Here is a 25,306-nt window from a genome sequence, read left to right on the forward strand (position 1 = left end):
AACCTAAACGATTCTCCCATGTTGCTAGCCCCTGTCCGAACCAACTGCAGCAAGGCGGTGGTAAAAAGTCATCATATCCGGAACTGTCAAGCATGCGATCCATTTGCTCAGAGACATGATCACGCCTGCGCATGGCCCTCGTCTTAAGGAGCTCTCAGTCCCGGATACTCGGAACGCATCAATGGGTTTACTGCAGTGCCAAATGAAACGCAGTCAGGGCATCAGCCGCTTGGAGTAGGGCACCAAAGCCTTTACACTACATCGGTTGGAATCAAAACCAATCGAGCAATTCTGGGCATCCTCCCCCCCTCCCCCAGCGATACCAAATGTTCCCACAGAAAGCTTCTTAGACGCCCCAGGTAGATGTTATAGCAAACACGCTCTAATTATCACGCACACCCAGCACCCATCACTCTGTCTATTCATTGCACTCTAAGGTTTTGGCCATGTCAACGAGGTTGTGAATCGTGGGTTCGTGACGCTTGGGTTGACCACGGTTCTATAGCGTGCCCGACCCAAGTTTAGAAAGCTTTGCTGGTACTGGGAAATAAGTTGATGGTCAAGAGGGCCAAAGATTTCGAGACGCGGTTGGCAATGCGGCGCGATATATATCAGTGAACTTTGTCTGAATGATGAATAGAAAGGCTGCCTCGCCTCGGTCAATAGACCAACGAGGGTAGTATGTTGGGCTGTCCCATTCTCTGCCAGGGAAGGCTTGTCCTTAAAATCCCCGCTCCGGCTCGCCTGCTTCCCATAGTCTAGGCTGCAGATCCTCCAACGTGCGAACCCTTCATCGACCGGCAGCCAGCAGATGCGCAAAGGGTCGGAACATGCCATGCTAACATCAGACGAGGCCAACTTCCTGCTTCGGCGATGGCGACGGCCCATGCATCAGCAGGATGAGGAGGCAGTTTAGGAGGCAGTTTGGCCCAGCAACGGGGGGGGGGGATCAGATTTCGTCCCAATGTGGCACTGCCCCTGTCTCTCTGGTACTAGAAACAGGCCGGCGCCTTGAAATCGCATGCGATCATCATTCTCTGGGCAGCCGCATTGGGCGGCTGGTCTCAGAGAATGGAAATGACCCAGCTCTGGTTCGAACCTGATCCCAGTTGTTGATCACAGCGGTGGCTCCGGGGACCGGGTGCGGGTGGGCGCGGTAGCAAGGGATACATATGTCTCAGTTTTTGGGAAAGTCACTTGAGGCGCGAGCTGCACAGGGCCTTCGCCTAGGGTGTCCCAAACTGTACTCAGAGGAGGGGCCAAGGGCGTGTACACGGCAACGCAGACGCAGGCACCAGCCGGGGAGCCACAACACACTAAAACGACGAATGACGTCGTCAATGAGGTCGACTCCGCCGTCGCAATCCCAACCAGACCCCTACGTACAGCGGACAACCCTCCCTCCCCCCCCAAAGCCAAGCTGTCTGGGGTCACTCACATATAAACGATCGCATCACCCCCGAACGTACTTTGACATTAATCAACTTCAACCCTTTTCCACCCCGCCCGCACTCAATTATTTCTACAAGCCTCTGCTTGCGCTTTGAAGCCTGACGCCGTCCAACAGAAATTGAACTCAGTACGAACACACCGCCAAGATGCATCGCACCTACTCCATGCGCCAGACGCGGGCGCCTACCGCCTCTCAGCTTCAGGTTAGTACCCACCGATGCTGCCGGAAGTGAAGACATCATCAGCTCACCACGTTTCTTGCAGAACCCTCCTCCTCCCACGTCCTCCACCAAATCCGGTCGCCTGTTCGGTCGCGGCGGTTTTGGTAAGTTCATCGCGCTGTGTCGCCTGAAGTGCTTTACCATTTCCTGCATCATTTTCCGGAAGCGGCTTGTTCGGGGATGGACAACGCTAACCCTGGTCCTGTAGGTCATGCCATCCGCCACAAGTCTGCCGGTGCCTTCGGCCCCGACCTGGCCAAGAAACTGTCTCAGCTCGTGAAGATGGAAAAGAACGTCATGCGCAGTCTCGAGACCGTGGCCAAGGAGCGTATGGAGGTTGCTGTAAGTCGTCACTCGCGCGTCACCCTATCCACGGGTTGCTGACTTAGACCTTTTGTAGCAACAACTATCTATCTGGGGTGAGGCTGGCGACGAAGATGTTTCCGACGTCACAGACAAGCTGGGAGTTTTGCTTTACGAGATCGGCGAGCTTGAGGACCAATATGTCGACCGCTATGACCAATACCGCGTTACCATCAAGAGCATCCGTAACATCGAGGCCTCCGTGCAGCCCAGCCGAGACCGTATGTATTCGGTGCCATATATGACCTATGCACCGTTCCGCTGACTGTTCCTCAGGCAAGCAAAAGATTACGGACCAGATTGCACAGCTGAAGTACAAGGAGCCCAACTCGCCGAAGATCGTCGTCCTCGAGCAGGAGCTTGTTCGTGCCGAGGCCGAGTCGCTTGTCGCAGAGGCTCAGCTGTCCAACATCACTCGTGAGAAGATCAAGGCCGCCTACACTTACCAGTTCGATGCCTTGCGCGAGCACTGCGAGAAGGTTGCCATTATTGCTGGGTACGGCAAGCACCTTCTCGAGCTGATCGACGATACCCCCGTCACCCCCGGCGAGACCCGACAGGCCTATGACGGATACGAAGCCAGCAAGGCCATCATTCAGGACTGCGAGGACTCCCTCACCAGCTGGGTGACCTCGAACGCTGCTGTCTCCTCCAAGCTGTCTACCCGCTCCCGCACCCTGTCGACTCGCCGCCGCAACAACATCAAGGCGCGTGAGCACGACTTGTCAGGACAGGATGCTCCTCTCAACGATGATTCGTCATGGATGCCCTCGACTCGCAACAAGGAGATCGACGACTACTCCGATGAGGAGGAGCTCGATGAGGATGACCACCGCAACTCTGTACTCGAGAGCGACACTGGTCTCAATGGCGAAACCCGCGGTCGCCAACAGGAGGCAGTTGCGGCATGAAAGAGGATGCCAAGCTAATAAAAACGTCACGGTGCCTAATTTCATCGTGGCAACACTGCGATGCGGGAATGTGGTGGTAATGAGGAGCCATTTAGGTCAGAAACATGCTTGGGCATTGGGTTCGTTGGTGTTTGGTCGACGGGATTGGGGCTGGTTCAGATCATGCCCTGCACCTACTCCGGGTCACTTGGATGATAGTTTTAAGGTTTATGAATTTTCATTATGCAAAACATTCCTCTACCATCTGCTCGTGTCGTCGTTTGATTCTAAGCGTGATTTCCGTTTCACCAAGCGCGCTCCAGGGGTCCAAAAGGCCCCAAACTCCCATGTCAACTGCCACATTATGCCACCGCAGCTTCGGCGTAAGGATTGTTGTGCTTCAATTGGCTCGCAAACTCTTCAACTTCAATCTTGACGATGTGTTCTCCAGGTACCACAACAAGCCCCAAATAGCGCGAAGTCATATCCATCTTCACGCTCTCCGCGTTCGCGCCCGCCGCTCGCGCTGCATCCCCTTGTTGCTGGAACGTCGGCCGCCGGTATTCGTAGGTATGAGCAAGGACTACATTCTGGTCCTGCAGAGAAACGCTGTCAGCTCGAGTCATAAGCATGGAGTATCGGCAATGGACAAACCGGATCGGTGCACTTGAATTGGCCAAGGAACATGCGCCCGTCAGTTGCGACGACTCGAAGGTTCTTGTTGAGGAGCGAGGAGAGGAAGTCCCTCGCTGCCTCCTTGTCCATCTCCATGACGAGACCCTGGCGATGGCGCAAAGGTGTTTCGAGGGGAGCGAAGGTCAGCTGGGCAGGCTGATTTCTAGCATTGAGACGTTTGCCCCGGCTTGGGAGGTTGAGGCTCTGCTTGGTGTAGAGTGCCAAGATCTCCAGTGCATACAGTTCACTGTAACGATACCTAGCAGCCAAGAGTTCAGAGTTCCCAGTGGAAGGGGGTGGGGTAGGAGAAGAGGCGGAGAGTGGGGCCACTAATTAGATACTGGCAGGCATCAGCGTCATCATTATAAAGTCCGCTAGGTCGAGACACCAAACGCGTCGTGACTTCACGCATGTGGTTTTTGTAACCTTCACGACAACTCCTAGCAGCGCTGTGCCCATCCGTCACGGCCGCAATCGGCTCGAGGGCACATACCATAATGCTTCATCAATATTTCATCTGAGGGGAATCTTCTCCCATCACTTCACGCACCTACGAAGCTCACACGTTGTGAATCCATCCCTCACCAGGGACCGACGCCGTCATGGGTGTGAACGGCCTCTGGACGGTCCTCCAGCCCTGTGCGCGCCCGACCAATCTTGCCACTCTAAATCGAAAGCGTCTCGCTGTCGACGCCTCCATTTGGATATACCAATTTCTCAAGGCCGTGCGCGATAAGGAGGGCAACGCTCTTCGCAATTCACACGTCGTAGGCTTCTTCCGCCGCATCTGTAAGCTCCTCTGGTTTGGTATACGGCCCGTCTTCGTCTTCGACGGTGGAGCTCCCGCACTCAAGCGACAGACGATCCAAGGGCGCAAACGCCGTCGCGAGGGACGCCGCGATGACGCTGTTCGCACGGCGGGCAAGCTGCTCGCCGTGCAGATGCAGCGAATCGCCGAGGAACAGGACGAGAAGCGCAAGAGAGAGCTGGAGAGGGGCGTTGACGAGCGAGCTAGGCAGGCCGAGATGGCCGAGGAGGAAGCTGTGCCGAATGCGGATCAGCTCGTCTACGTGGGTGAGGTTGGCATGTCGCAGCAGGAGCGACAGCAAACGCGGACATTTCGCAAGCAGGATCAATATCATCTTCCTAAGCTGGATGGGGACATCTCTTCCATGGCAAGGGCAGATGATCCCAGGATCATGAGTGTGGAGGAGCTGGAAGAATACGCGAGACAGTTCAACAATGGCGAGGACCTCAATCTTTACGACTGCAGCAAGATCGACTTTAACGGTGAATTCTTCAAGAGCTTGCCGCCGCCGGATCGATACAATATTCTCAACGCCGCCCGTCTGAGAAGTCGGCTGCGAATGGGTCTGAGCAAGGAACAACTCGAGGAGATGTTCCCCAATCGGATGGATTTCTCCCGCTTTCAAATTGAGAGGGTCAAGGAAAGGAATAATTTGACACAGTTGCTGATGAAGGAAGTCGGCATGACCGGCCTCGATCTGACTATCAATGGAGGCGGTCGTATCGCGGGTGAGAGAGACCGCGAGTACATTCTCGTGAAGAACGATGGAGTCGAAGGCGGCTGGGCGCTTGGTGTCGTCAGCAAAGAGAAGGACATCGGCGAAGCTCACAAACCAATCGATATCGATGCTCTGGAGTTCAAATACCAGCAAAAAGACGAAGAACCGGAGATGGAAGAGGAGGAGGAGTTCGAAGACGTTCCTGTGCAGGGCCTTAATAGACTGCCAAAGTTATCTCATGGAACAGAGGGTCAACCCATGGATGAGGAAGATTCTCTCTTCGTTGGTGGTGACACGGCACTGAAGCTGTCAACAAAATCCCAGGAGCAAAAATCTGAGGATCTTCACCCCGAAGAAGAGGACGACATTAACCAGGCGATCGCTTTGTCGCTCCGGAGTCAACATGTCGCGAACTCTGACACCCCCGAAGTTGAGGACGTTTTCGAGGACGTGGAGCTGGCTGTTCCCCAGTGGGAACAGAAGGCAGTCCCCCAGAACAAGCCGATCGCCAGCTCGAGCGGCCGCATGGTTGCCCACATCGTCAATAACAGAGCCAGTGCTGCCGTGCCTAAACGTCGGCAAAGCAACGCCAGCAGTAGCGACAGCGATAATGATCTACAAGCTGCCCTGGCAGCTTCGCGCAAGAACAGGAAGGCTCAGCCAAAGGCGGTGCCTGGCAACATCAAGAACCCATTTGGCGGACCCTTACCATTTCCAAAGCTTGATATTGGGTCCATCTTTCCCGGCAGATCACGTCCGAGCAATCCAACAGCTTCAGAACGGCCTTCGAGTCGACGTTCGGGCGGTGATGAACCCCTGATGGGTGATCTAGACGACATGGCTGGTGGTTTCGAGCCAGAGCCTGATCCAAACGCACCTAAGCCCCTGCCTCCGTGGATGACGGACAACACCGACATTCGTGACACTATGTTGAAGGCCAAAGAAGTTGAGCAAGAAATCAATGCAGAGGACAGGGAGGCCGCAGCGGAAGAAGAGATGATGTTCCAGCGCAAGCGCCAAAACGAGACGATCGAGATTGCCTCTTCTGACGATGGGAGCGACGTAGAGGTCTTGGAGGTTGCTCCCGCACCCAAGAAAATGGCTTCCCCAGCAGAGATATCTTCTACACAAAGTTCATTGGCGCAAGAAAGCTCCGAGAAGGCCGAAGTCACTGAGACTCAAACAGTACCTGGAGGTAATTCGAGCGGCGCTCCTTCAGCTGACGAAGCCAATGAACCGGTTCCTACGATCACTCTTGGTGGAGTCGCTATTTCTAGCAAGTCCTCTGTTTCGCCTGAACCTGAATTCGAGGACATTGAAATTCCGGAGCAGGAGGATGAACATGATATTACCGTCAGGGAGCTTTCAAACACCCCCGAGCCTGTTGTGCCCGTCGCAGACATCTCAACAGCTGACAAGGAACCTGACACAACTGGTGTTGCCCATCAGGCTGATTTCGAAGAAGCACTTGCGCAGACCGCACAACCTGCGGATGAGAATGCCGAAGACAATTACAATCCGTTCGGAGATAGCGATGTCGATGAATACAGCGACCCTGAGGACGAAGAGCTCTTCGCTAGTCTCGCCCAAGAGGCAGATGAGCACGCTCGGTTCGCCAGCGAACTCAACCATAAATCAGAGCAAGAAAACCGCGAGGCCTACGAGAGGGAGCTGAAAGCGCTACGGACGCAGCAGAAGAAAGATCGGCGAGATGCCGACGAAGTGACGCAAGTCATGGTGGGTGAATGCCAGGCCCTGCTCCGGCTCTTCGGCATCCCCTACATCACGGCGCCGATGGAAGCTGAAGCTCAGTGTGCTGAGCTTGTACGTCTTGGGCTGGTGGACGGTATCGTGACAGACGATTCCGACACATTCCTTTTTGGAGGCACGCGCGTTTACAAGAACATGTTCAACAGCAACAAACTTGTTGAGTGCTACCTATCGTCGGATCTTGACAAGGAACTTTCGTTGTCACGCGAGCAGCTAGTGTCAATTGCCCTGCTGCTTGGGTCTGATTATACGGATGGCTTACCAGGCGTGGGCCCTGTCACGGCAGTTGAGATTCTCTCCGAGTTTCCAGAGTCGGAGGGCGGCCTGGCCGCCTTTTGTGACTGGTGGGCGGATGTGCAGGGACAGCGCCGACCAAAGGAAGACGATGCGCCGAACGCATTCCGGCGCAAGTTCCGCAAGAGCCAGGCGGCCAAGCTATTCCTGCCCGTGGGATTCCCCAACCCTGCGGTAAGGGAAGCGTACATGAAGCCTGAAGTAGATGACAGCCCCGAAACATTCCAGTGGGGTGTACCAAACTTGGAAGGCCTGCGGCAATACCTCATGGCCACAATCGGCTGGAGCGAAGAGCGTACGGACGAGGTGCTGGTGCCTGTCATACGTGACATGAACCGGAGGGACGTGGAGGGCACTCAGAGCAACATCACACGCTATTTTGAAGGTGGCGTCGGGACTGGTGCCAAAGAGTCGTTCGCGCCACGACAAAAACAAAAGGCAAGTAAGCGCATGGCCGAAGCGGTCAATAAACTGAGAAACACTGGCGCAAGTGTCTCAGAATCATCACCAACTACGGATACCCCGACGACATCGAGTGGGAGCAAACGGAAGCGAACGGTTCGGGCAGCGACACGGAACTCGTTGGTAGATGAGGAACCGGAGACAGGCGAGGATGATGACGAGGCAGAGGCCGCGGTGCCGCGGACGAGGGGTCGCGGCAAGAGGACGAGGGCGGATCGCTGATTGTACGTGAGCTGTGAAATGGTAGACAACTTTTGCTAGTTTGAAAGCTGTCAACGAATGATGACAAAATTCCAGCCCTCCAGGCCAATGGTGGCGCCTTGTGTCTTGCAGGTCTGTCTGTTCTCTGACAGCGACTCGTCATCCCAATTTCCCCATCTCTCGTACATAGCACAAACACGTGGCGACGAACAGACACAGGGGTGCCGAAGAGGGGCTAATGCGGCACTTGGGATCCGGGGCGACGTCTGCTTGGGTTTCACTTACAGCCATTGAGGGTTTATCGGACGATACCCCCTTCGGAGTCGGCATCCTCGACAGCAGATCGGCGGGTACCAGACGACGTAACCAGAGGTGGAGGCATCGTCAATTGGCAACGAGGACCCCCGACGGCCAGCATTTCACCTCGTCGAGCAACAGCGTTACCGTAGGATTGTGACCCACGAGCACGAGCCCGAGGAAGCGCTGTGCGCCACAAGCTTTCTTCACGTCGTGTTCAGGTGATTGACAGACAGTGAGTGGGGGAGCCACCCGTTGGCGGTGGAATGTGGGATGAGGTTACCTCAGACCTTGGACAGCGAGATAGGATGAACCCCAGCAACAGCACGTGCGCCTGTGCCGGGAATTCCACGAGAGGGAGCATGCCAGTTGGTGCGCCGTGAAGAAAGGGGGCCGATCTGGTGGCTGGGTAAGGATCAAGCTGCACATCAAGTGGGCTGGACTCCCGGCACGACGAGCTGTCCTGGGAAGGCGGTTGCCCGGAAAGCAGAGATCCTGAATATCCCTTCCGTCTCTGGCGGCGGTTCACCTGAAGTGCAGCCAAGATCCACGCAGATGCCCAGACGGGGAACCAGAGCAGCCAACGTTCTGGCGCTGTCGATCACACCTATACACCTATACTTATACACATGTACCCCCCAGCCTTGGGGTAGCCTCGGGATTAGACCTTTGAAAACAGCACGTTGCTTGGCAATAAACAGATTAGACCACGGCGATTGCCAGCACCTCAATTTGGCTTGAGATGAGAGCCCAGCCAGCCCAAGCCGCCTAGCAGCAGCGGCTGGCACTGGTTGGACGACCTCCTTTCGGGCGAGTCGAAACTCAAGGACTTGGCTCCCCTTGGCGCCGACTGGGCCGGCGAATGATCTCACTGAAGCCCTTGGGGATGCAGTCACGGCGGACTGATGTGAGATTGCAGACGCCCCTGCCGAGATGCCAGCTGCAAGGTACCCATTTGTTTCTTGAAGGGCCCGATGAGCATATCATTGCCTGGGTAACATTCTTCCTGATGGACAGGCACCGTACTTTTTACACTCGTGATGATCATTGGGGTCAGGGGAGGGGGCCGATGGGGGCTGCAGCGCGTACCTGGGCCTTGAACTTGTGCTGGCCTTTCACCCCTGCCCCTGGTCATGATCGTACTTTGTCGCCCCGCCGCCCCTTGCAGCTTCGCCTCGCCCCCATTCCCACTGTCGGCTGCCTAGGCGTTTCAACAGAGTAGACAGACCTGAAAGGAACACACAGAGCATGAATTTAAGGGTTAGCTAGGGGGAGATACCAAGCTTTCTCATGGAGGGTGGACTGGGTGAGGCCTGTTGGTCTGCCTCTCTTCATAACTATAGACACGGCCCCCCCTCCTCCGTCGCGCGCCGCCCCCGTCGACTCCCTCTCCTTTCTCCAGACTCGGTCTGCGCAGCCAAGCTGGTGATTCCCTGACCGCATCAGTCTAGCATCCTTCGTTGTCTATTCTTGGTGACTTGTTGTCCCTATCCGCTCCTTCAAGCTTCTTGACTCTATCGCCTGCCTGTCCTTCTCGGTTCGTATTCGTGCAACGCTTTGCCACGCCGTACCATTCTACCTGACGCATTCACTGGCATCCAAACCGAGTGTTGATTATCTGGACCCCAGCCACCGCCTCGGAAAGAAGGGCGATATTGGACCTCAATATTGCACAACTTCTCCTCTCAACCACCTTGGATAGCACACCCACACACTCCTTTGCTGCACCCAACACGGAAACAACATGAAGACCTCGAGTGCTCTCCTGACCCTCGGCTCGGCCGCCATGGTCGCCGGCCTTCAGCAGTGCACCGGCTCCGCCAAGGACGAGGGCGGCAACTGGTTCTGCGGTGCCGTTGACCAAATCCTGTATTCGAACGTCGGCCACCCTGGCACTTACAAGGCTGTGTCTCATATGGGAAGCGACGGTTCTTGCAACTTCGAAGACAAGGCCTTCACCGGCCCTCTTGCTCCTTTCAACGAGGAGGTAAGGCAACCCTAAAATTCGAGTTGACACTCATCCTCGCCTTGCCTCGTCCACTTGCTGACCGCACAGCTCGCTCTCATTTTACGCGGACCCCTGGAGCTGGACCGCCTCGACGTCTATAACATCGTCGAGAAGAAGCAGAAGCGTGATGCTGGTGTCCCCCAGTCTCAGATCCACGCCCGCCGCCACTTCCACGGCCATCACCACCTGCACAAGAAACACGCCCAGGAGAAGCGCGGCGAGGACTGGATCACGGCCACCATTGATGGCCAGGTTGTCTCCTGGATCAACACCTACCATGGTGCCACTGATGTCCCTGTGAGTCAAAAACACACAAAAGACCGCCGATAGGTCGTGGCTAATTATCTCAAGTCCACCGAGCCCGCCGCTGAGGAGAAGCCCGCCCCCGCGGAGAAGCCAGCAGCCCCTGAGGTTCAGGCGCAGGCCTTGAAGGAGTATCCGGAGCCTACCACCACCTCCGTGGCTCCTAGGCCCACGCCTACCAAGTCCACTCCGGAAAATGTTGCCACTGGTGACTATACCCGCATTGCCCACTACGACGCTGACAAGGGTGTTGCCGATGGACTGGTCTTCCTTGGCAACTACGGAGGCGACGGCTCTGGAGTTTTCGACACGTGAGTACTGCGATGCCCCGAATTAGCAACGTGCCCTTCTGACAAGAGATAATAGCGTCTGGGGCAACTCGCTCTCCTACATCAACTCCAAAGCTACCGGTGGCTCCCCGTCCCCTCAGGTTCTCGAGAAGGTCTTGATCCCCTCCAACAAGGAATTCGCCATATACTCGGACAAGCCCTGTACCGATGGCAGCTGCGGCTACGTCCGTCCTGGTTCTGTTGCCTATCGTATGTTTTTCATTGTAGCCTGTGCAGATTTGAGTCCTAACTGTTGCCAGATGGTTTCGGAGGCGAGTCCAAGGTCTTCCTGATGCGGTTCAGCATGCCCCTCGATGGCAGCAGCGGCTTCAACGCTGACATGCCCGCCGCCTGGCTTCTCAACGCCAAGATTCCCCGCACCCAGCAGTATGGCGACTGCTCCTGCTGGCAGACCGACTGCGGCGAATTTGACATCCTCGAAGTCCTCGCCCCCGGCGACACCAAGTGCAAGAGCACCTTCCACACCAACGTCAACGGCGGATCGTCCGACTACTTCAAGCGTCCCACGGACGGCTTCATCAACGTCGCTACTGTCTTTGATGCCGCCAGCGGTCAAGTCTCCGTCAAGATCCTGGGTGACAACGTTGACTTTGCTACCAGCCTCAGCGAGGACCTGGTCCAGAGCTGGATCCAAACTGGGAAGGACAATAGTCTTTTCAGTCTGTTCTCGCTTGCTAGCTAAGGCCGCGACAATAGCAGGGGGCAAGGTGTTTGCAATTCTAGATTTGACATTAGTACATACTTACAGGTTCGCGCCATGTCTGGTGAAAAGACTGGACTTTGTTGGATGCGTGAAAGAGAGAAGATGGCAGCTCGTGGTAAACGAACGTCTGATTTGAGAATGACGTGCCGTCCAGTATCCTTTGTCTGGTGCTAGCACATCTACTAGATGAATGTGTCTGGGCATTGGCTTTCTACAACCCCTTTTAAGGGTGGCAGACTCGTGGGCTTTTGCGAAGCCATTGCGCCTTCTCTCAAGGTCTTTGGGATTGACTTTCTCAGCATGTAATGGGAGCGAGCGTGCACGTCGCGTACTCCTCTTGGACCATCCGTGACTGAGCCACATGTCTTGTCTTGATACGACTGGATCACCCACATCAGATACTTTTGCAACTGCAAAAGAGCCCGCCAGCGCACAGGCTTCGCCTATGTGAGTTGTGGTAGCCATGAAGAACATGAAGTCTCTCCATGTCTCAGTAGGGGGAAGACCGTGGTCAGAGCGCACTCGCGGCGAACACAGGCGACTGCACATTGTCAGTGCAGAGGACGATGAGTCAGCGAGCCGAGGGCGGACGGCATGGGAGGCGGAGAAAGTACGGGGTGACTGGTCTTGCCGAGGCAAGTGCCACTCAAGCGTGATCAGATGCGCGCCCATGCAGAAGCCAAGACTGGCTCGAATGAGCCAACAGAGACTAGAGGAGCCTGTTTTCCCCAGTACTCCACCCCCGAATCGGCCGCCCACGAACCGAGTCGCTCGCTGTCGGCTGGTTTCCTCACGCATGTTCTCATTTCTTCCAACATCCCCTCACAATCCATCACCACGTATCAACCCTCGACGGCCGACCGGACGACATTGCGCGACTGTCCTTGTACATATAGCGGCAGACACTGCCCCGTTGTGCAACCGGTTTCCCGTCGCGTTACGCCTTTGGCCGTTGGCCGGCAGTTCGGCATACACCCAGCGTTTGCCACCTCGGCTTCGTTACTCGTCTTCGAGGCGGGCAGGCCTTCCTGACGCCAGTCGACTTTTATTCCCCAGCATCTTCAGCGTACTATGGCATCTCCACCTAAGCCTTGGGAACGACCTGGCGCTGCAGCAACCGTTGCATCGGGTATGTCCGCCCGTGTATGTCATCTTCTCGATGCCTGGTGTGCTAACAACCGCAATCACAGCAGCGCGACCGACAACGCTTCCCACCACTACCGCCGCTTCCATCTCGACCCCGCCGGCGCAAGGCTCCTCAGCGATCGCCACAGCATCAGCAGACGCGCCTGCTGTCCCCCAGCGACCGGCCTCTCTCGCAGCATCGGTCAACCAGAACGCCGCAGCATACAGCTCTGGCATGGCGAATCCTTACGGTACATACGGCGGCGGCGCCGGCTACAACTCGTACTCGAGAATGGGTGGCTACGGCGGCTATGGGGGAACCATGGGAGGGATGTACGGCAGCAGCATGTATGGAGGATACGGTGGCTACGGCGGCTCCATGTATGGAGGTGGCATGTACGGCGGCATGCCTGGCATGGGCCAAAATCCGAATGACCCCAACAGCCTGACGAACCAGTTCAACAACAGCACCCAGGCAACTTTCCAGATGCTGCAAGGTATCGTGCAGGCCTTTGGAGGCTTTGCACAAATGCTGGAAAGTACTTACATGGCGACTCACTCGAGCTTCTTTGGTATGTTGCTTCTGCTCTTTCAGGGGCGCGGAATGTCGATTGCTAATCCGACTGCAGCCATGGTTTCCGTCGCCGAGCAATTCGGTAACCTCAAGGATACTCTCGGCTCCATTCTCGGCATCTTCACCCTGATGCGATGGATCCGCACACTTCTAGCGAAGCTTACCGGCCGGCCACCCCCGGCCGACGCAACGTCCTTGACGCCTGCCGCCTTCGCACGCTTTGAGGGCCGCCAGCCGATTGGACCAGACGGCACGCCTCTGGGACCTCCAAAGGCCAGCCGCAAGCCCCTCTTCTTCTTCGTCCTCGCTGCCTTCGGCCTGCCGTATCTCATGAGGAAGATGATCAACTCCCTCGCTGCCACGGCCGAGGAAGAGGAGCGCAAGCGCCTCGCTGCAGCGGGCGAGCAAGCTGTACAGCAACAGCTTGACCCGTCCAAGCTTGACTACTGCCGAGCCCTTTACGACTTCACTCCCCAGCCCGGCAATGCCGTGCAGGGAGTTGATATGGAAGTGCGCCGGGGCGAGCTTGTCGCTGTGCTCAGCAAGAGTGACCCTATTGGCAACCCCAGCGAGTGGTGGCGCTGCCGGGCTCGTGATGGCCGCACCGGCTACCTCCCGGCTACGTACCTCGAGGTCATCAAAAGGCCCGGGCAGCCGGTTGCAGCTATCAAGGCAGCGGCGAGCGAGAGCAGTAGGACGAGCACCATGACCAGCACCGTGGAGAGCGTGCCAGAGCCAGTGAAGAGCAAGGTGGGCGATGTCAGCGCGGAGAGCTTCCAGAAGAGCCAATTCTACTCTTAGGAGGGTTGTGTGTGTCATGAATGTGTACGGAGACGGAAACTCGGCACGTAGTGGCCTTTTCATGTGTATTTCACCAGACTTCGTGTATGCTGGGCTTGGATTTCTTACTGCTGGTCTACTTGGACCGAAAAGCTGGGCGTTGCAGGATTGGGGGCATGGTCTTTTGAAGAATACCAATGTAGTATGATTCCTCGAGTCTTTGGATCGCCTGGTTGTAACCCCTTCGACTTGATTCAGTGTCGTTCTACTGTTGCGAAGCTTCGAATCGGAAATAGGAAAATGTAGTGCATTGCCTTGCGCTCTCGTATTCCACCAAGCGGCGGCTGTCCTCCGCACAATGCTCTCACTCTGTCGTCAGGGTTCCTGCACTACATGTACACAATTCTCAGACATGTGCAGCATGTGCAGCACGGGCGACTGGGATGTTATGCTCAACCCCACCTGGACAGAGCGTCCTTCTGATGCAGATCTCAGCACGACCCTGATCCGGGCGTTAGCCACACCAAGCAAGCTTGCACCAGCCACAATGACGTTGTCGACTTACGTCTGTTCACCCCACCCTTGTCCGTCTTCAGCTCCTGCCACCTCTGCCGGGATTGAAACCACATCATCGTCACGTCTCCTACAAAAGCCCGCTCTGCCCATCTCGTCCCTTCTTCTCTCTTGCAGCCACCTACCGCAATTCAGATTTTGGACAATCCATCAGTCTATCAGGACGCAGCCCATCCCAACCACTCAGTAACTACAATCACAACCAACAGCCAAGATGACGCTCTACTACACTCTCGTACGTTGCCTCGAAGCTTGTCACATGTCGCATGGCAAAACTCTGAGCCCACGTCAAGATCACGCGGCTGACCGCGAACTTCACAGGTATTCGTGCTGTTGATGCTGGAGATGACCCTGTTCATGCTCCTCATCATTCCTCTTCCTTTCACCATCAAGAGGAAGCTCTTCACGTAGGTTTCTGCCAGCCCTTTGTCTTGATCGGCCCACGTCCGATCCTCGGGCTGCCCAGCTGTCTGCTTGAGCACACGAGCTGACCTTGTCCTTGGCAGCTTCATCTCCGAGAGTCCAATTGTAGCAAAGATACAATACTGGATGAAGATCACATTCGTCTTCATCCTCATCCTGTTCATCGACAGCGTCAACCGCGTCTACAGGGTCCAGGTCGAACTGGCCATCGCCACTGAGAAGCAGAACAACGGGTACGTAGCTCACTCTCTCTTCGTGCTTCCATAAGCCCAAGCCCCACGTTTGCATCTGTACCGATCCACTGACCATCCCGCCCACAGCGCCGCCGTCATGGGCCACGAGCGTCTCGAGGTCCAGGCCCGCAAGTTCTACTCGCAGCGCAACATGTACCTCTGCGGCTTCACCCTCTTCCTCTCCCTCATCCTCAACCGCACCTATGTTATGATCCTGGAAGTCATGCGTCTCGAGGACCGCGTCAAGAGCTACGAGGGCACCAACTCCAACACCAAGGAGTCGGAGAAGCTCGCCGTCAGCGGCAAGCCCGGCGAGATTGCTAAGCTGCGCAAGGAGCTTGACGTCAAGACCCAGGACCTCGAGAACCTCAAGAAGCAGTCTACCCAGCTGCACAAGGCGTACGATGAGCTCAGCGACAAGTACGCTGCCGCCACTGGCGAGCCCGTCGACAAGAAGTTTGACTAAGGTGACGAAAACTCAATGTACGGGTACTATCCATCGGGAAGAGAGGAAAAAAAACGGGACTTGATAGCGCACGCACACACAACGAACTCGGGAAACGAAAGCGTAGGCGTCGGACCATGGGGTTTATAGCTGTTCTCCGGTGGTCTGCAGGCTAGCCGGTGTCAAAAGCAGCGAGCGAGCGAGCCTCGTTAGGCAGACTCGCTTTTGAATTATTATGACGACTGTTCACTATTCTCATTAGATCTTGTCCTGTGTACTCAATGTTCCATAAACACTCGACCGGTCTTACTACTGTGCTTTTTCGTTGCCCGTCCCGCTGTTATACCTATCCACCCGGTCCCGCGCAAAAGATAACGTCAACTGTGGGAAGAAACAAAAGAGTCCCTACGCAAAAGGTATCGTCCAAATGAGTGAAGAGTCCCAACGCCTAGCTAGCGATCAATCGCATTCATATCCAGTTGTGCCCACGCTCCAAGTCTCGACTCGTCAAACCATCATGTCGTAGCGGTCCGGGAACAGGATCCCGTTCGCCATGCGGAGGAGCTGCACCTCGTGCTGCCCCGACGCATCATCTTCCTCCCAGGGAAGCAGTCCCATGGCGCGCAGGGCCTCGTCGCCGCCGGCGTCGTTGACCTCCTGCGTGCCGGGCCGGCCAACGTGCGTGGCCTCGCCGATGCCACCGCCAAAGTCCGGACTCGGCCGGCCCAGGAGGAACGTCTTGCGCTGCCGCGCGAGGTACAGGGCATTCGTCTGCGTCAGGGGACAGGCGGGGATGTACATGATGGTGGCCGGGGCCGTGACCGGGGAGACCTTGTCGCCGCCGTAGACCATGTCGGGATGCCAGGCGATGTAGTCGCCGGGTTCAACGCGAGGGACGCGAACGAGGGACTTGTCGAGGTGGAGGTGGGGGTGGAGGACATTGTTGAGCTCCTGGGTGTAGGACGGGACGGCGCCCTGGAGGATGGAGGTCTGTGAGAAGTCGAGGGCCCAGTTATCGGAGGCCAGAAAGGCGGCGGTCGAAGGCGACGCGGAGGCGGGGACGCGGGGCGAGAAGAAGGGACGGAGGAGAAAGTAGGCGGTCGCGAGCTGGAGCATGGGACAGAGCAGCAGGGTGCCCTCTGATGGGTCGATGGAGGCCATGGACAGCCACCCCTGGAACATGCGAAACATGCTGCAGGAGCCGGCGCCGTTGTAGAGGTCGGACGTGACCTTGAGACGCGAGCTGCTCTCCCAGGGATCGTAGTCCTCCCAGCGACCATCCCAGATGGCGCGGTAGGTGCCGGCGCGGCCGTAGCCGTCCGGCTCCCAGCGTTCGACGCTGCCGCCGTCGACGTGGGCGTTGAGATGCCAGTTGGACTCGCCAGGCGTGTTGATGCGCAGACGATCTGCGTACGATACCGGGAAATTATTGCTGACCTGCGCTTCCGCATCGGTTGAGTGCCAGAGGCTCATGAGGAATTTCTGTGCCGCCAGGACATTGGGATGTCCGCGTCCTTTAATCTGAGCAGGCGTCCAATATATGCCCATGAGGTGAGGGTCTCGAGTTGGCCAGGCCTTGGTGCCGGGATTGCTAGCCAGGTAGCCGTCGGTCTCCTCTTTCCACTCCATGACATCCTCCGAAGGAACAACCTTGCGAATGACTGCAGCGCCTCGCTTCTTCAACTTGGCCGAAAATTCTGTGACTTTATCACGGTCCTCGAGGTCTGCAAAGTCGATGGTGGGAATAATGTCAGACTTTGTGACTTCGATGAGAGCAATCTCCGCTCGGAGGGAAACGAGCAGCCGGTCCCAGGACTTGGCGATGGCATTCTCCTTTCCAGCGACAAGTCCCTGTTTGATTTGTGCAAAGCGCCGGGGCAGCTGTGGCGGCGCTTCTGGTGCTCGAGGCATTTGCGGCACTGGCGGGGGTGGCGGCGACATGCCATAGTCCATGTCCGGCCAGTTCTGTTGGAACTGGTTGAACTGGTCGATGTCGTATGGTAAGGATTCCGGCCACGCCATGCCCGGGGAGCCATAAGACGGCATGGGCACGTTGAACACATCATCTGTGAAAGGGATATTGGCATACGAGGAGAAATCATGTTCCTGCTGACTGGACTGGTCGTGGCCGTGCTGCTCGGAATGGTCTTGCTCCATGATGACGGTTCGGCGCGCCTTCAGCAGGATACAAGCACGACCCTGCCTCTGGTCGCGTGGAGGTGTGTTTAATGAGGCGATGGAACCGAACGGTTGAAGAGTCAGTAAGTATTACACGCGCTGATGAGCAGCAGCTGGGAGGACCCCAGGCGCGTGGCAATGACCCCACATTCTGCCATTCCCCCGCGTTCGCGCGGTGTGTTCCCAAGCCCAGAAGGTGACCAAGTCCCCACCGGAAAATCGGTCGCAGCGAGCTGAGCTGCCTGGACTGCACCAGAGTCCAGCTCCCTGGCAGGGGCCCTTGGGGGCCTAGGCTCTTGCAGCGACCGCTGTGTTGGACGCGCCTGCACCCGGCCCGCGCTGCCGCTTCACTGCATGACGATTGCCGTTTTCCATTGTCTTCTTGACAACAGAGGGCCAAACGCATCGGACTCCAAGTGCTCTGTCATTGTGATAAATCCATTGCGTAATTACAACCCTGCGATTTGCGGAGCTGTGCTTGGTTCAGCACCTGCCGTACCACAATTAGCAGGATTGGAGCGCTGTGCCAGCTGACCTCTGGCAGCGCCAGAATTCAGAAGGATGGCTTGCCACGCTTCGATCGCCTGAGAGATGTTTGATTCGCCGCTTCGTCTTGGAGTGCTGACTTCCTCTTGGTCGCGGTGGACGGCTTTGACTTGTCTTTTTCGGATTTCGAATCGCCAGCCTCCTCCTTCGACGCCTTCGAGTCCCGTGTGCTGGCTGTCAAGGGCGTGACGCCAGCATCTTCTCGCCTCATGACAACGTACGACACCTTCTCCACGTCCATTGCGGACACTTCCAACCTCTTCATCAGCGCTCTGGCTTCACGGATGAGTTCATCGTACTCCTTCATATTGTACTTTAATGACTCCTTTTTTCCGCCGTTGCATAGCCAGTAATACGCTTCGTCGGAGAAGAAGGGGACATCGTCAGGCTGGTGAACGGCAAGAAGAAGCGAAGCGGTGGCAGGTCCGATGCCCTTGAGCTTTGCCAGAGTTGCGAGCGCCTTGGCCACATCCGAAGTCTTTCCAAAAGTCGAGATTCCGTCTTGGATAGTCTTCGAAACGGCTGACGAGTCGTTTGATGTGACCAACGTCATGAGTGTTGGCCGAAACTTGCCGTGCCGTCTGTCGATATGTCAGACTGTCTCCGGAATATAAAACGAGCCGCGCGAGGTTGCAGCGCTTACAGCTTCCACTCGACCAGAATCTTGACATCGTCGTGGTTCATCAGTCTCTCGGGCGTGCCATGTTGCGAAAATAGACGAGGGGCTTCAACGTATCGAAACTCATCGAGTTCCTTTAAAGTCTTCTGGCCTGGCTTTTCTGTCACAGCCAGTTTCAGCGATGCAAATTTGAAGCATGTTGTGAGAGAGTGGCGATTGATGCACTTACCCTTTGCTGCCGAGATGGACTCCAGTACGCTCGCGTAACTGGCAAGCAGCTCATCAAACTCTGCCCTTCCTATCGCGTTGGCCAGCATCGTCTTGGAGATTTTGGGACCGCGGGAATACAGATCATGCAGACAGCATGCGGCGGTGTCTCCCTAGCTCAGACAGCTGCCACAGTGGGCTTCAGAGTGCAGTCCTTGACGACGAGAAAGGCAGGCGCCCGAGCTGTGTACGGAGGTTTCCAAAACACTGGCGATAACTTGAGCCAAAGATCACGTCTGTCTCGTATAGCAGCGCGCGGGAAACGAAGTCGAGATGAGTTCATCACGAACGAGTAATGGGGGTTTGCCTTCCCCGATAGCCAACATCCGCCCCGGTAACAGTGGGCGAGCGAGGCAGCGAGTGAGCCCAAGTCAGAGTGGATCCCTGCGCACGCTTCTAGACCCTGGGCCCCGTCGATCCCGCCTCGACCCGCATTGGCCAGCGCAAAAGTAGGCTGCGGGCGGTTTCCCCCTTGTCCTTCACTTCCCGAAGAGAAAAAAAGTCCGCCGTCAGACCAGAACACCGCAACCTCTGCTTCCCACCTTACTTGCCGTAAATGATCTTCGACTGACTTGCTACCTCCCCCCCGAAATCACCGCAACTTATCCAACCAACAGCTCCTTCGACACTATCGTTCAACCGCAAACATGGGCAACGTAAGTCCTGCCTGAAACCCCTCCACCAATTCGCTGTTTGGCGGGGCAGGACGTCGATTGAGGGGCTGACCGATATGCGTGCTGCAGGGCAACAGGGCTCAACAGAAGCGTGAACGCAACGCCGAGAAGGCCGGCAAGCCTGCCAAGTCGCAGCTGAAAGTGGTATGTTGCGCCATGACATCGCCGGGAAGACTGTATGCTGATGGCCATTCTTCAGAACGCTGCCGCCAAGGACATCCAGTGCCAGATCTGCAAGGCTACCTTCTTGAAGACCACCAAGGCGCCCGCGTGAGTACAATCGCTTCCGGTAGTATGGCAATGGCCCCTGACTGACATGACGCAGTCTCACCGAGCATGCCGACAACAAGCACAAGAAGACCCTGCCCGACTGCTTCCCGACATTTGGCGTCGAGGCATAATCGACCAGACTGAGGCGATGCAGACGTTCGACAGGGGTGAAAGCGGGCGTACCGGTGGTTGAGGATTCACGTGGTGTGAGGGCGGCGGGCGGTGGCATACAGCGATGGCGCATGGGAACCTTTGATTTAAACGAAGCAGAACGAAGCAACCAAAAAGAGAAGACTGCCTACACGGGATTCGGACATGACTGCAGTCTTGGATTTTAATCCGTGATATCATCAATCAGTGCGCCGTGACAGGCGGAGCTCCAGCAGCGGGCAGTGTTACACTCACCCCGTTTCCCGCCTTCTTGAGCTGTGCCTCTTGCTCGCGAATGGCAGCCAGGATATCAGGATACCACCTCTCCCCGACGTCAGGATGGCTCTTGACCCTGTTCCGCAGCGTTGCCTCCCCCAGCGTCTTGGAGACGCCGCCCCTGCGAAATGTGAACTCAACGTCATCCAGCCGCTCCCCGCCATATCTCTCGATGACCAGCTGGCGCTGCCTCCGCACCTCGTCCGGCACGCGCCCGACGCCGACGGTCTCGAGGTCCTCAAACTCGGCATCTCCGCGCACGCCCTGGAAGAACGGAATGGAGAACCGCGCGCCCTGGCCCGCCTCGGGCGACAGCACCCGGTGGGTCGTTGACACGCAGACGCCCTGCGTCAGCGCCTCGAGCCCCTGCCCGATGGCCACGACGAGCGTGCCGTCGATGGGCGGGCAGTCGATCCACTCGCCCCGCACGTTCTGCACCTGCAGGCCGCGGTGCGCGCTCGCCTGCAAGAGGTAGCTCGTCAGCATGCTGTCCTTGTGCGGGCCGACGCCCTGGCCCTGGGCGTCGCCGAGGCCGAGCTCCTGCAGGTCCGGGTACTTGACCACCTTGAGCTTGTGCTGCTGGTGGGCGTCAAAGTACTTGTTGAACGCGTCCGCCGGGAGCTGGATTGCCTCGGCGATGAGGGACGTAAACGCGACGGAGATGGCGCCCATGCGATCCATGTAGTCTGTGAACGTCTGGCGGAAGTTCGGCAGCACCGAAGGCGAGGGCCACTGGTTGGGGGCGTGCAGGTTGTAGTAGAGGGGGTCCAGGGGACCCGGGACGGGATGCTCTGTTGAGAGGTCAATCTGCTCTCTGTGGTCGATGGCACCGGCTGTGATCTCTGCTGAGAGCTGGGAGTACCCGAGGAACGATTTTGCGTTCTTCATCTCAATTTTCAGTCTGAATCCGCGTCAGTCACGATGACGAGGTGGGGCAACTTTGGCAACTTTGGGACCGAGCCGCACTCACTTCTCCTCCTGGGGAATCTCAAAGAAGCCCTTCCCTTCTGCAATGACTTGATTGAAGAGCTCATCCGAAATGCCGACATTCTTGAGATACAGAAAGCCGACTTCCAGGAGTGCATGGCGGAGATCCTCAAGAAACTTGGGTTTCGTTTCGGGATCACGAGCGAGCGCGAGGTCAAGAATCGGAATAGATGTGAAGGACATGTTGAAAGTTGGTGGCGACCTTGTGACTTGTGCTGTGCTGACTTGACGTAGGTGCCACAAACCCCCTTCGCAGATAATAGACGTGCGTGTTTGCTTGCTGGGGTGTTTTATTGAGGGGTGGTGACTTGGTGGACCGATAAACGATTTGGTATGGACAGAATCGAATGATGTTGAGGATTGAACCTAAGAAAATGATACATGCGCTTCACTGTCCAGTCATCTCATCAAGTGGACGGATGGCGTTATTTATTCCGGCCGGCTATCGGTCTACGGCGCCCTTCGCCAGTGCCTTTTGACAGTCAACCCCGCATGTCTTGGCTAGCCGATCCGACCTCTGTCGGCAGGAAACGGCCCTCATCTTCCGCCGTTGTTCCTTTTATTCTTCCCTGCTCATGCAAAAACAGACAAACCCGTCAAAATGCCCAGCATAGATTCAAGAACGCCTTGCATACAATTCTACGCAGCAGTGCTTGCCAGCGGCTTCGTGGTCAGTAGTCCGGTGACCTTGTAAAACATGTCCTCGATTGACGGCATGGCGAAGGCCGGCGCAGCGTCAAACAGCTCGGCGAGCTTCTGCCTGCTCACGATCGCGGTGTGTGTCTCGTCATCATCCAGCTCCATGTTGTCTCCGTCCGTAGCAAAATCGATCTCGCTGGCCTGATCATCCTCATCGGCGTCGCCGTTAATCGCATCATCCTCAACCGTCGTGTCGAGACGCAGATCTTCGAGAGGCTTGGAGAGGGAGATTGCAGACTGGTCCGAAACCTCAGTGACGCTCCAGAGCTGAGCAGCATCGTCCAGAGCTACGAAGCCCGAGGAGCTCGCAGATGACACCAAGCTCGTAATGCGGTGGGGGACCGTCTCGATGCAGAGAGGCTGAGGGTCCTCCGGCTTGAAGACCGCAATCTGGGAAGAGTATGTGAATGGAACGACCATGGCGAAAGTGCGGGACTTCTTATCGACTTGAAGATGAGAAAAAGCTGCAGGCACCGAGGAAGCATCCCTCTTAGGCAGCTTTACGCCGTACTGCAGTTCGTCGGCCACGACATCATAGACCCGAAGGTCGTTGGACAGGGTGACAATGTACGGAGAGAGAACCTGCAGTGAACGGACATCGCCCTTCCACATATTCTCCAGCATCGTACGTGTCTCGCCAGTGTGCGTGTCGACGATGTATACAGTCCCATCATCCCGGCTTCCAAAGGCAACAAACAGCGACGAGCCATCTTCTGAAAAGCTCATGCTACCGCTTCGTTTGGCTGCCTTGTGGCCCTCGGCGGCAGGGATCACGTCTGCCCCGACATGGCTGCCCATGCCAACCGTAAGGCCGCAAGACCAAGACTGTAAAGATTGGCCCTTGGTATCTTTCGAAGTCAGGCCATCAGTCTGCCTCGTCTTGAAATGCCAGATTCGGACCAGGCCATCATCTCCCAGGGTCGCAAATCGTGGCGCGGCAGGATCCGCAGCCAGCGCAAGGACGGTCTCAGGTCTGCTGGTGGAATGAGGCGAATTGATGCGTGAAGTGAGAGCGAGGGATTCGTCCTCGGCGGAGACCGACCAGAACTTAAGGTAGATTTCACGACGCTCTTGCACAAGGTGCTCCTTCGCGTCAGGCGACATGTTGTCGATGTCTCCCGTAGGCGGCGACCAGTCGTCCACTGTTGCCAGCCATCGCGCATCCGAGGAAAAGGCAATGTGTGTGATAGCCGGTTCGGAAATGGGATTTCCCTGCGCCGTTATGTTTACATCCGTGGGCTGTGTCCTTGCCAATGCTTGCTTGGAAACACTGGTAAAGGAATCAAGGTCGAAAGACTGAAGAATGGGTGCTGACTGTTGTGACCCAGACATCATGGCCTGCTGACCCGTTCCCACGCAAACATGCAGCTTCGTTGCGTCCAGAGGGCTGAGAGCTGCCGGAATAGGGTGGCGGACTTCTTTTGAGACCTCTCCTACCCTCTTCACCAGTGTATCCTTAGGCTGTGCGAAGTACCGAGCTGCAGATTGGATTCCTGACACGTACGTGACCGGCTTCATTTCAGAGGTCGATATGACCATTGCCGAGTTATCGTCAAGGTGAACTGCGTAATGCGCGCCGCTCGGTGACACAGCGATGTTCTCAATAGCGCCGGGAAGATGGGGAAGATATGTGGTGATGGCAGTATCGACTTGCCACAGGACGAGTGTGTTTTCGGAGCCACCAGAGACTAGATAGTGACCTGAGAGAAAATTAGTGACGGGCCCTCAAAGGAACCCAATGGAGCGCTCACCATCTCTTGACCACTTGACGCTGCGAACAGCCCGCCTGTGCCAGTGAAACTTCCTGGCCTGAACCTCTTTTTGCTTGGGCTTGGGACCGCGCATGCTCTGCAGCTTCGTCATGATGTCGTTATACAAGAAGATAGAGCCTCGGCCACATCCAATAATGACATCGAGAACCTCTGAGCTGGGTTTGACAGTTTGCTTCTTGGGTGTCGAGAGGCCTTGTTGACGGCTAGTGACCCGTAGATCCAAAGTGCAGATGATGTCACTTGTGTCGAAGTTGAAGAAGTCGCCTTCTAGTTCCAGGTCCTTTCCAGTGATCGTTCCGACCACTAGGCCTTCGGAGTGGGCACCGACCACATATTTTCCATCAGCCGTGGCGCGCAGCACATGTATCGCCTGGTCCGGTCGGACGGTCTTGAAGAGAATCTGGGACGCGAGGTGGGAAGCGCCCTTGCGGCAGTATGCAACAATGGTGCCCTCGTCATTTTGCTTTTTCTCCGACACAAAGACAACATCGTGAAGTTCCTCGTTGACCTTGATCGCGGAAACGCAGAAGTCCAGTGCCGTATGAGACTTTGTTATCAGGGTATCTTCCGGCTTGATACCCCGTCTCCAGTTGAATTTCCATATCCTTCCATCAGAGCACCCAACCCAGACGAAGTCTGGTTCCACTGGCGAGAGATGAGTGGTGAGAACTGAGGCAGCAGGGCCATCTTTGTTGTCTTTCGCAATCGGTAGGGGGATTCGTCGGACGAGGAGAGAGTCTGCTACAGAGTAGACTTGAAGGGAAGTGTGGTATGTGAGAATGAGGTGCCTGTTTCATGTTAGACGAGTGCTGTAGCAGTTTGGATGTAACATACTTCGCATCGCTGCTGAAAACGGGGTCGATATCAGCGATTCTGCCACCCAATGGCGATGAGATCTTCCAGCCATTGGACTCGCCCGCAGACTGCAGTTCACTCTGGTCTCTCGTTTTTATGGTGGTATTCGCAGTCTCGCCGTTCTGCAACTCGGACAGAACCTTCAATGCATTCCCCTTGAGTTCGTTGGCAGCCGATGTTCGTTTGTCCGACTTGGGCGTGGTTTGCTTCTCGTCCTTGCGGTTGCGCTTGATGTCGGAGCTTCGTTGTTTGTCGCTGGCGTCACGCTTCCTCTTTTTATTCGGGTCCACGTCTCCCGCGCGGGGCTTCTTATCTGTCTTGCCGACCATCACGTTGTCCTTTTGC

The 25,306-nt window shown here is 56.4% G+C and overlaps 11 protein-coding genes across 11 annotated transcripts; 6 read left to right on the forward strand and 5 right to left on the reverse strand.

The window, feature by feature from the left end:
- Positions 1-1,598: 1,598 nt before the first annotated feature.
- Positions 1,599-2,947, forward strand: PIL1 (Eisosome core component; the record flags this gene model as incomplete). The annotated part of the gene is made up of 5 exons (XM_028643130.1): positions 1,599-1,655; positions 1,717-1,777; positions 1,882-2,015; positions 2,074-2,257; positions 2,313-2,947. 5 exons carry the CDS (start codon positions 1,599-1,601, stop codon positions 2,945-2,947), a joined length of 1,071 nt encoding a protein of 356 aa, XP_028493192.1.
- Positions 2,948-3,288: 341 nt separating this feature from the next.
- Positions 3,289-3,697, reverse strand: D7B24_009053 (uncharacterized protein; the record flags this gene model as incomplete). Its single annotated transcript, XM_028643131.1, has 2 exons — positions 3,289-3,522; positions 3,581-3,697. 2 exons carry the CDS (start codon positions 3,695-3,697, stop codon positions 3,289-3,291), a joined length of 351 nt encoding a protein of 116 aa, XP_028493193.1.
- A 506-nt stretch (positions 3,698-4,203) lies between these two features.
- RAD2 (DNA repair protein rad2) lies at positions 4,204-7,875 on the forward strand (the record flags this gene model as incomplete). Its single annotated transcript, XM_028643132.1, has 1 exon — positions 4,204-7,875. The coding sequence occupies one exon, from the start codon at positions 4,204-4,206 to the stop codon at positions 7,873-7,875; it is 3,672 nt and encodes a 1,223-aa protein (XP_028493194.1).
- Positions 7,876-9,895: 2,020 nt separating this feature from the next.
- TOS1 (target of Sbf) lies at positions 9,896-11,494 on the forward strand (the record flags this gene model as incomplete). The annotated part of the gene is made up of 5 exons (XM_028643133.1): positions 9,896-10,138; positions 10,208-10,456; positions 10,511-10,773; positions 10,829-11,001; positions 11,052-11,494. The coding sequence occupies 5 exons, from the start codon at positions 9,896-9,898 to the stop codon at positions 11,492-11,494; spliced, it is 1,371 nt and encodes a 456-aa protein (XP_028493195.1).
- Positions 11,495-12,586: 1,092 nt separating this feature from the next.
- PEX13 (Peroxisomal membrane protein PAS20) lies at positions 12,587-14,015 on the forward strand (the record flags this gene model as incomplete). The annotated part of the gene is made up of 3 exons (XM_028643134.1): positions 12,587-12,644; positions 12,706-13,212; positions 13,270-14,015. 3 exons carry the CDS (start codon positions 12,587-12,589, stop codon positions 14,013-14,015), a joined length of 1,311 nt encoding a protein of 436 aa, XP_028493196.1.
- Positions 14,016-14,781: 766 nt separating this feature from the next.
- D7B24_009057 (uncharacterized protein) lies at positions 14,782-15,689 on the forward strand (the record flags this gene model as incomplete). The annotated part of the gene is made up of 4 exons (XM_028643135.1): positions 14,782-14,802; positions 14,889-14,974; positions 15,074-15,223; positions 15,311-15,689. 4 exons carry the CDS (start codon positions 14,782-14,784, stop codon positions 15,687-15,689), a joined length of 636 nt encoding a protein of 211 aa, XP_028493197.1.
- Positions 15,690-16,175: 486 nt separating this feature from the next.
- On the reverse strand, positions 16,176-17,825 carry D7B24_009058 (uncharacterized protein; the record flags this gene model as incomplete). The annotated part of the gene is made up of 1 exon (XM_028643136.1): positions 16,176-17,825. One exon carries the CDS (start codon positions 17,823-17,825, stop codon positions 16,176-16,178), a length of 1,650 nt encoding a protein of 549 aa, XP_028493198.1.
- Positions 17,826-18,399: 574 nt separating this feature from the next.
- Positions 18,400-19,328, reverse strand: D7B24_009059 (uncharacterized protein; the record flags this gene model as incomplete). Its single annotated transcript, XM_028643137.1, has 3 exons — positions 18,400-18,973; positions 19,036-19,171; positions 19,241-19,328. The coding sequence occupies 3 exons, from the start codon at positions 19,326-19,328 to the stop codon at positions 18,400-18,402; spliced, it is 798 nt and encodes a 265-aa protein (XP_028493199.1).
- Positions 19,329-19,925: 597 nt separating this feature from the next.
- Positions 19,926-20,353, forward strand: D7B24_009060 (uncharacterized protein; the record flags this gene model as incomplete). Its single annotated transcript, XM_028643138.1, has 4 exons — positions 19,926-19,934; positions 20,022-20,096; positions 20,152-20,222; positions 20,278-20,353. 4 exons carry the CDS (start codon positions 19,926-19,928, stop codon positions 20,351-20,353), a joined length of 231 nt encoding a protein of 76 aa, XP_028493200.1.
- Positions 20,354-20,576: 223 nt separating this feature from the next.
- Positions 20,577-21,818, reverse strand: D7B24_009061 (uncharacterized protein; the record flags this gene model as incomplete). Its single annotated transcript, XM_028643139.1, has 2 exons — positions 20,577-21,549; positions 21,619-21,818. The coding sequence occupies 2 exons, from the start codon at positions 21,816-21,818 to the stop codon at positions 20,577-20,579; spliced, it is 1,173 nt and encodes a 390-aa protein (XP_028493201.1).
- Positions 21,819-22,274: 456 nt separating this feature from the next.
- D7B24_009062 (uncharacterized protein) lies at positions 22,275-25,290 on the reverse strand (the record flags this gene model as incomplete). The annotated part of the gene is made up of 3 exons (XM_028643140.1): positions 22,275-24,022; positions 24,086-24,894; positions 24,941-25,290. The coding sequence occupies 3 exons, from the start codon at positions 25,288-25,290 to the stop codon at positions 22,275-22,277; spliced, it is 2,907 nt and encodes a 968-aa protein (XP_028493202.1).
- Between the last annotated feature and the right edge of the window lie 16 nt (positions 25,291-25,306).

The sequence above is a fragment of the Verticillium nonalfalfae genome (assembly GCF_003724135.2).
Source record: "Verticillium nonalfalfae strain VnAa140/NRRL 66861 chromosome Unknown scaffold_87, whole genome shotgun sequence".
NCBI classification, from domain to species: Eukaryota; Fungi; Ascomycota; class Sordariomycetes; order Glomerellales; family Plectosphaerellaceae; genus Verticillium; species Verticillium nonalfalfae.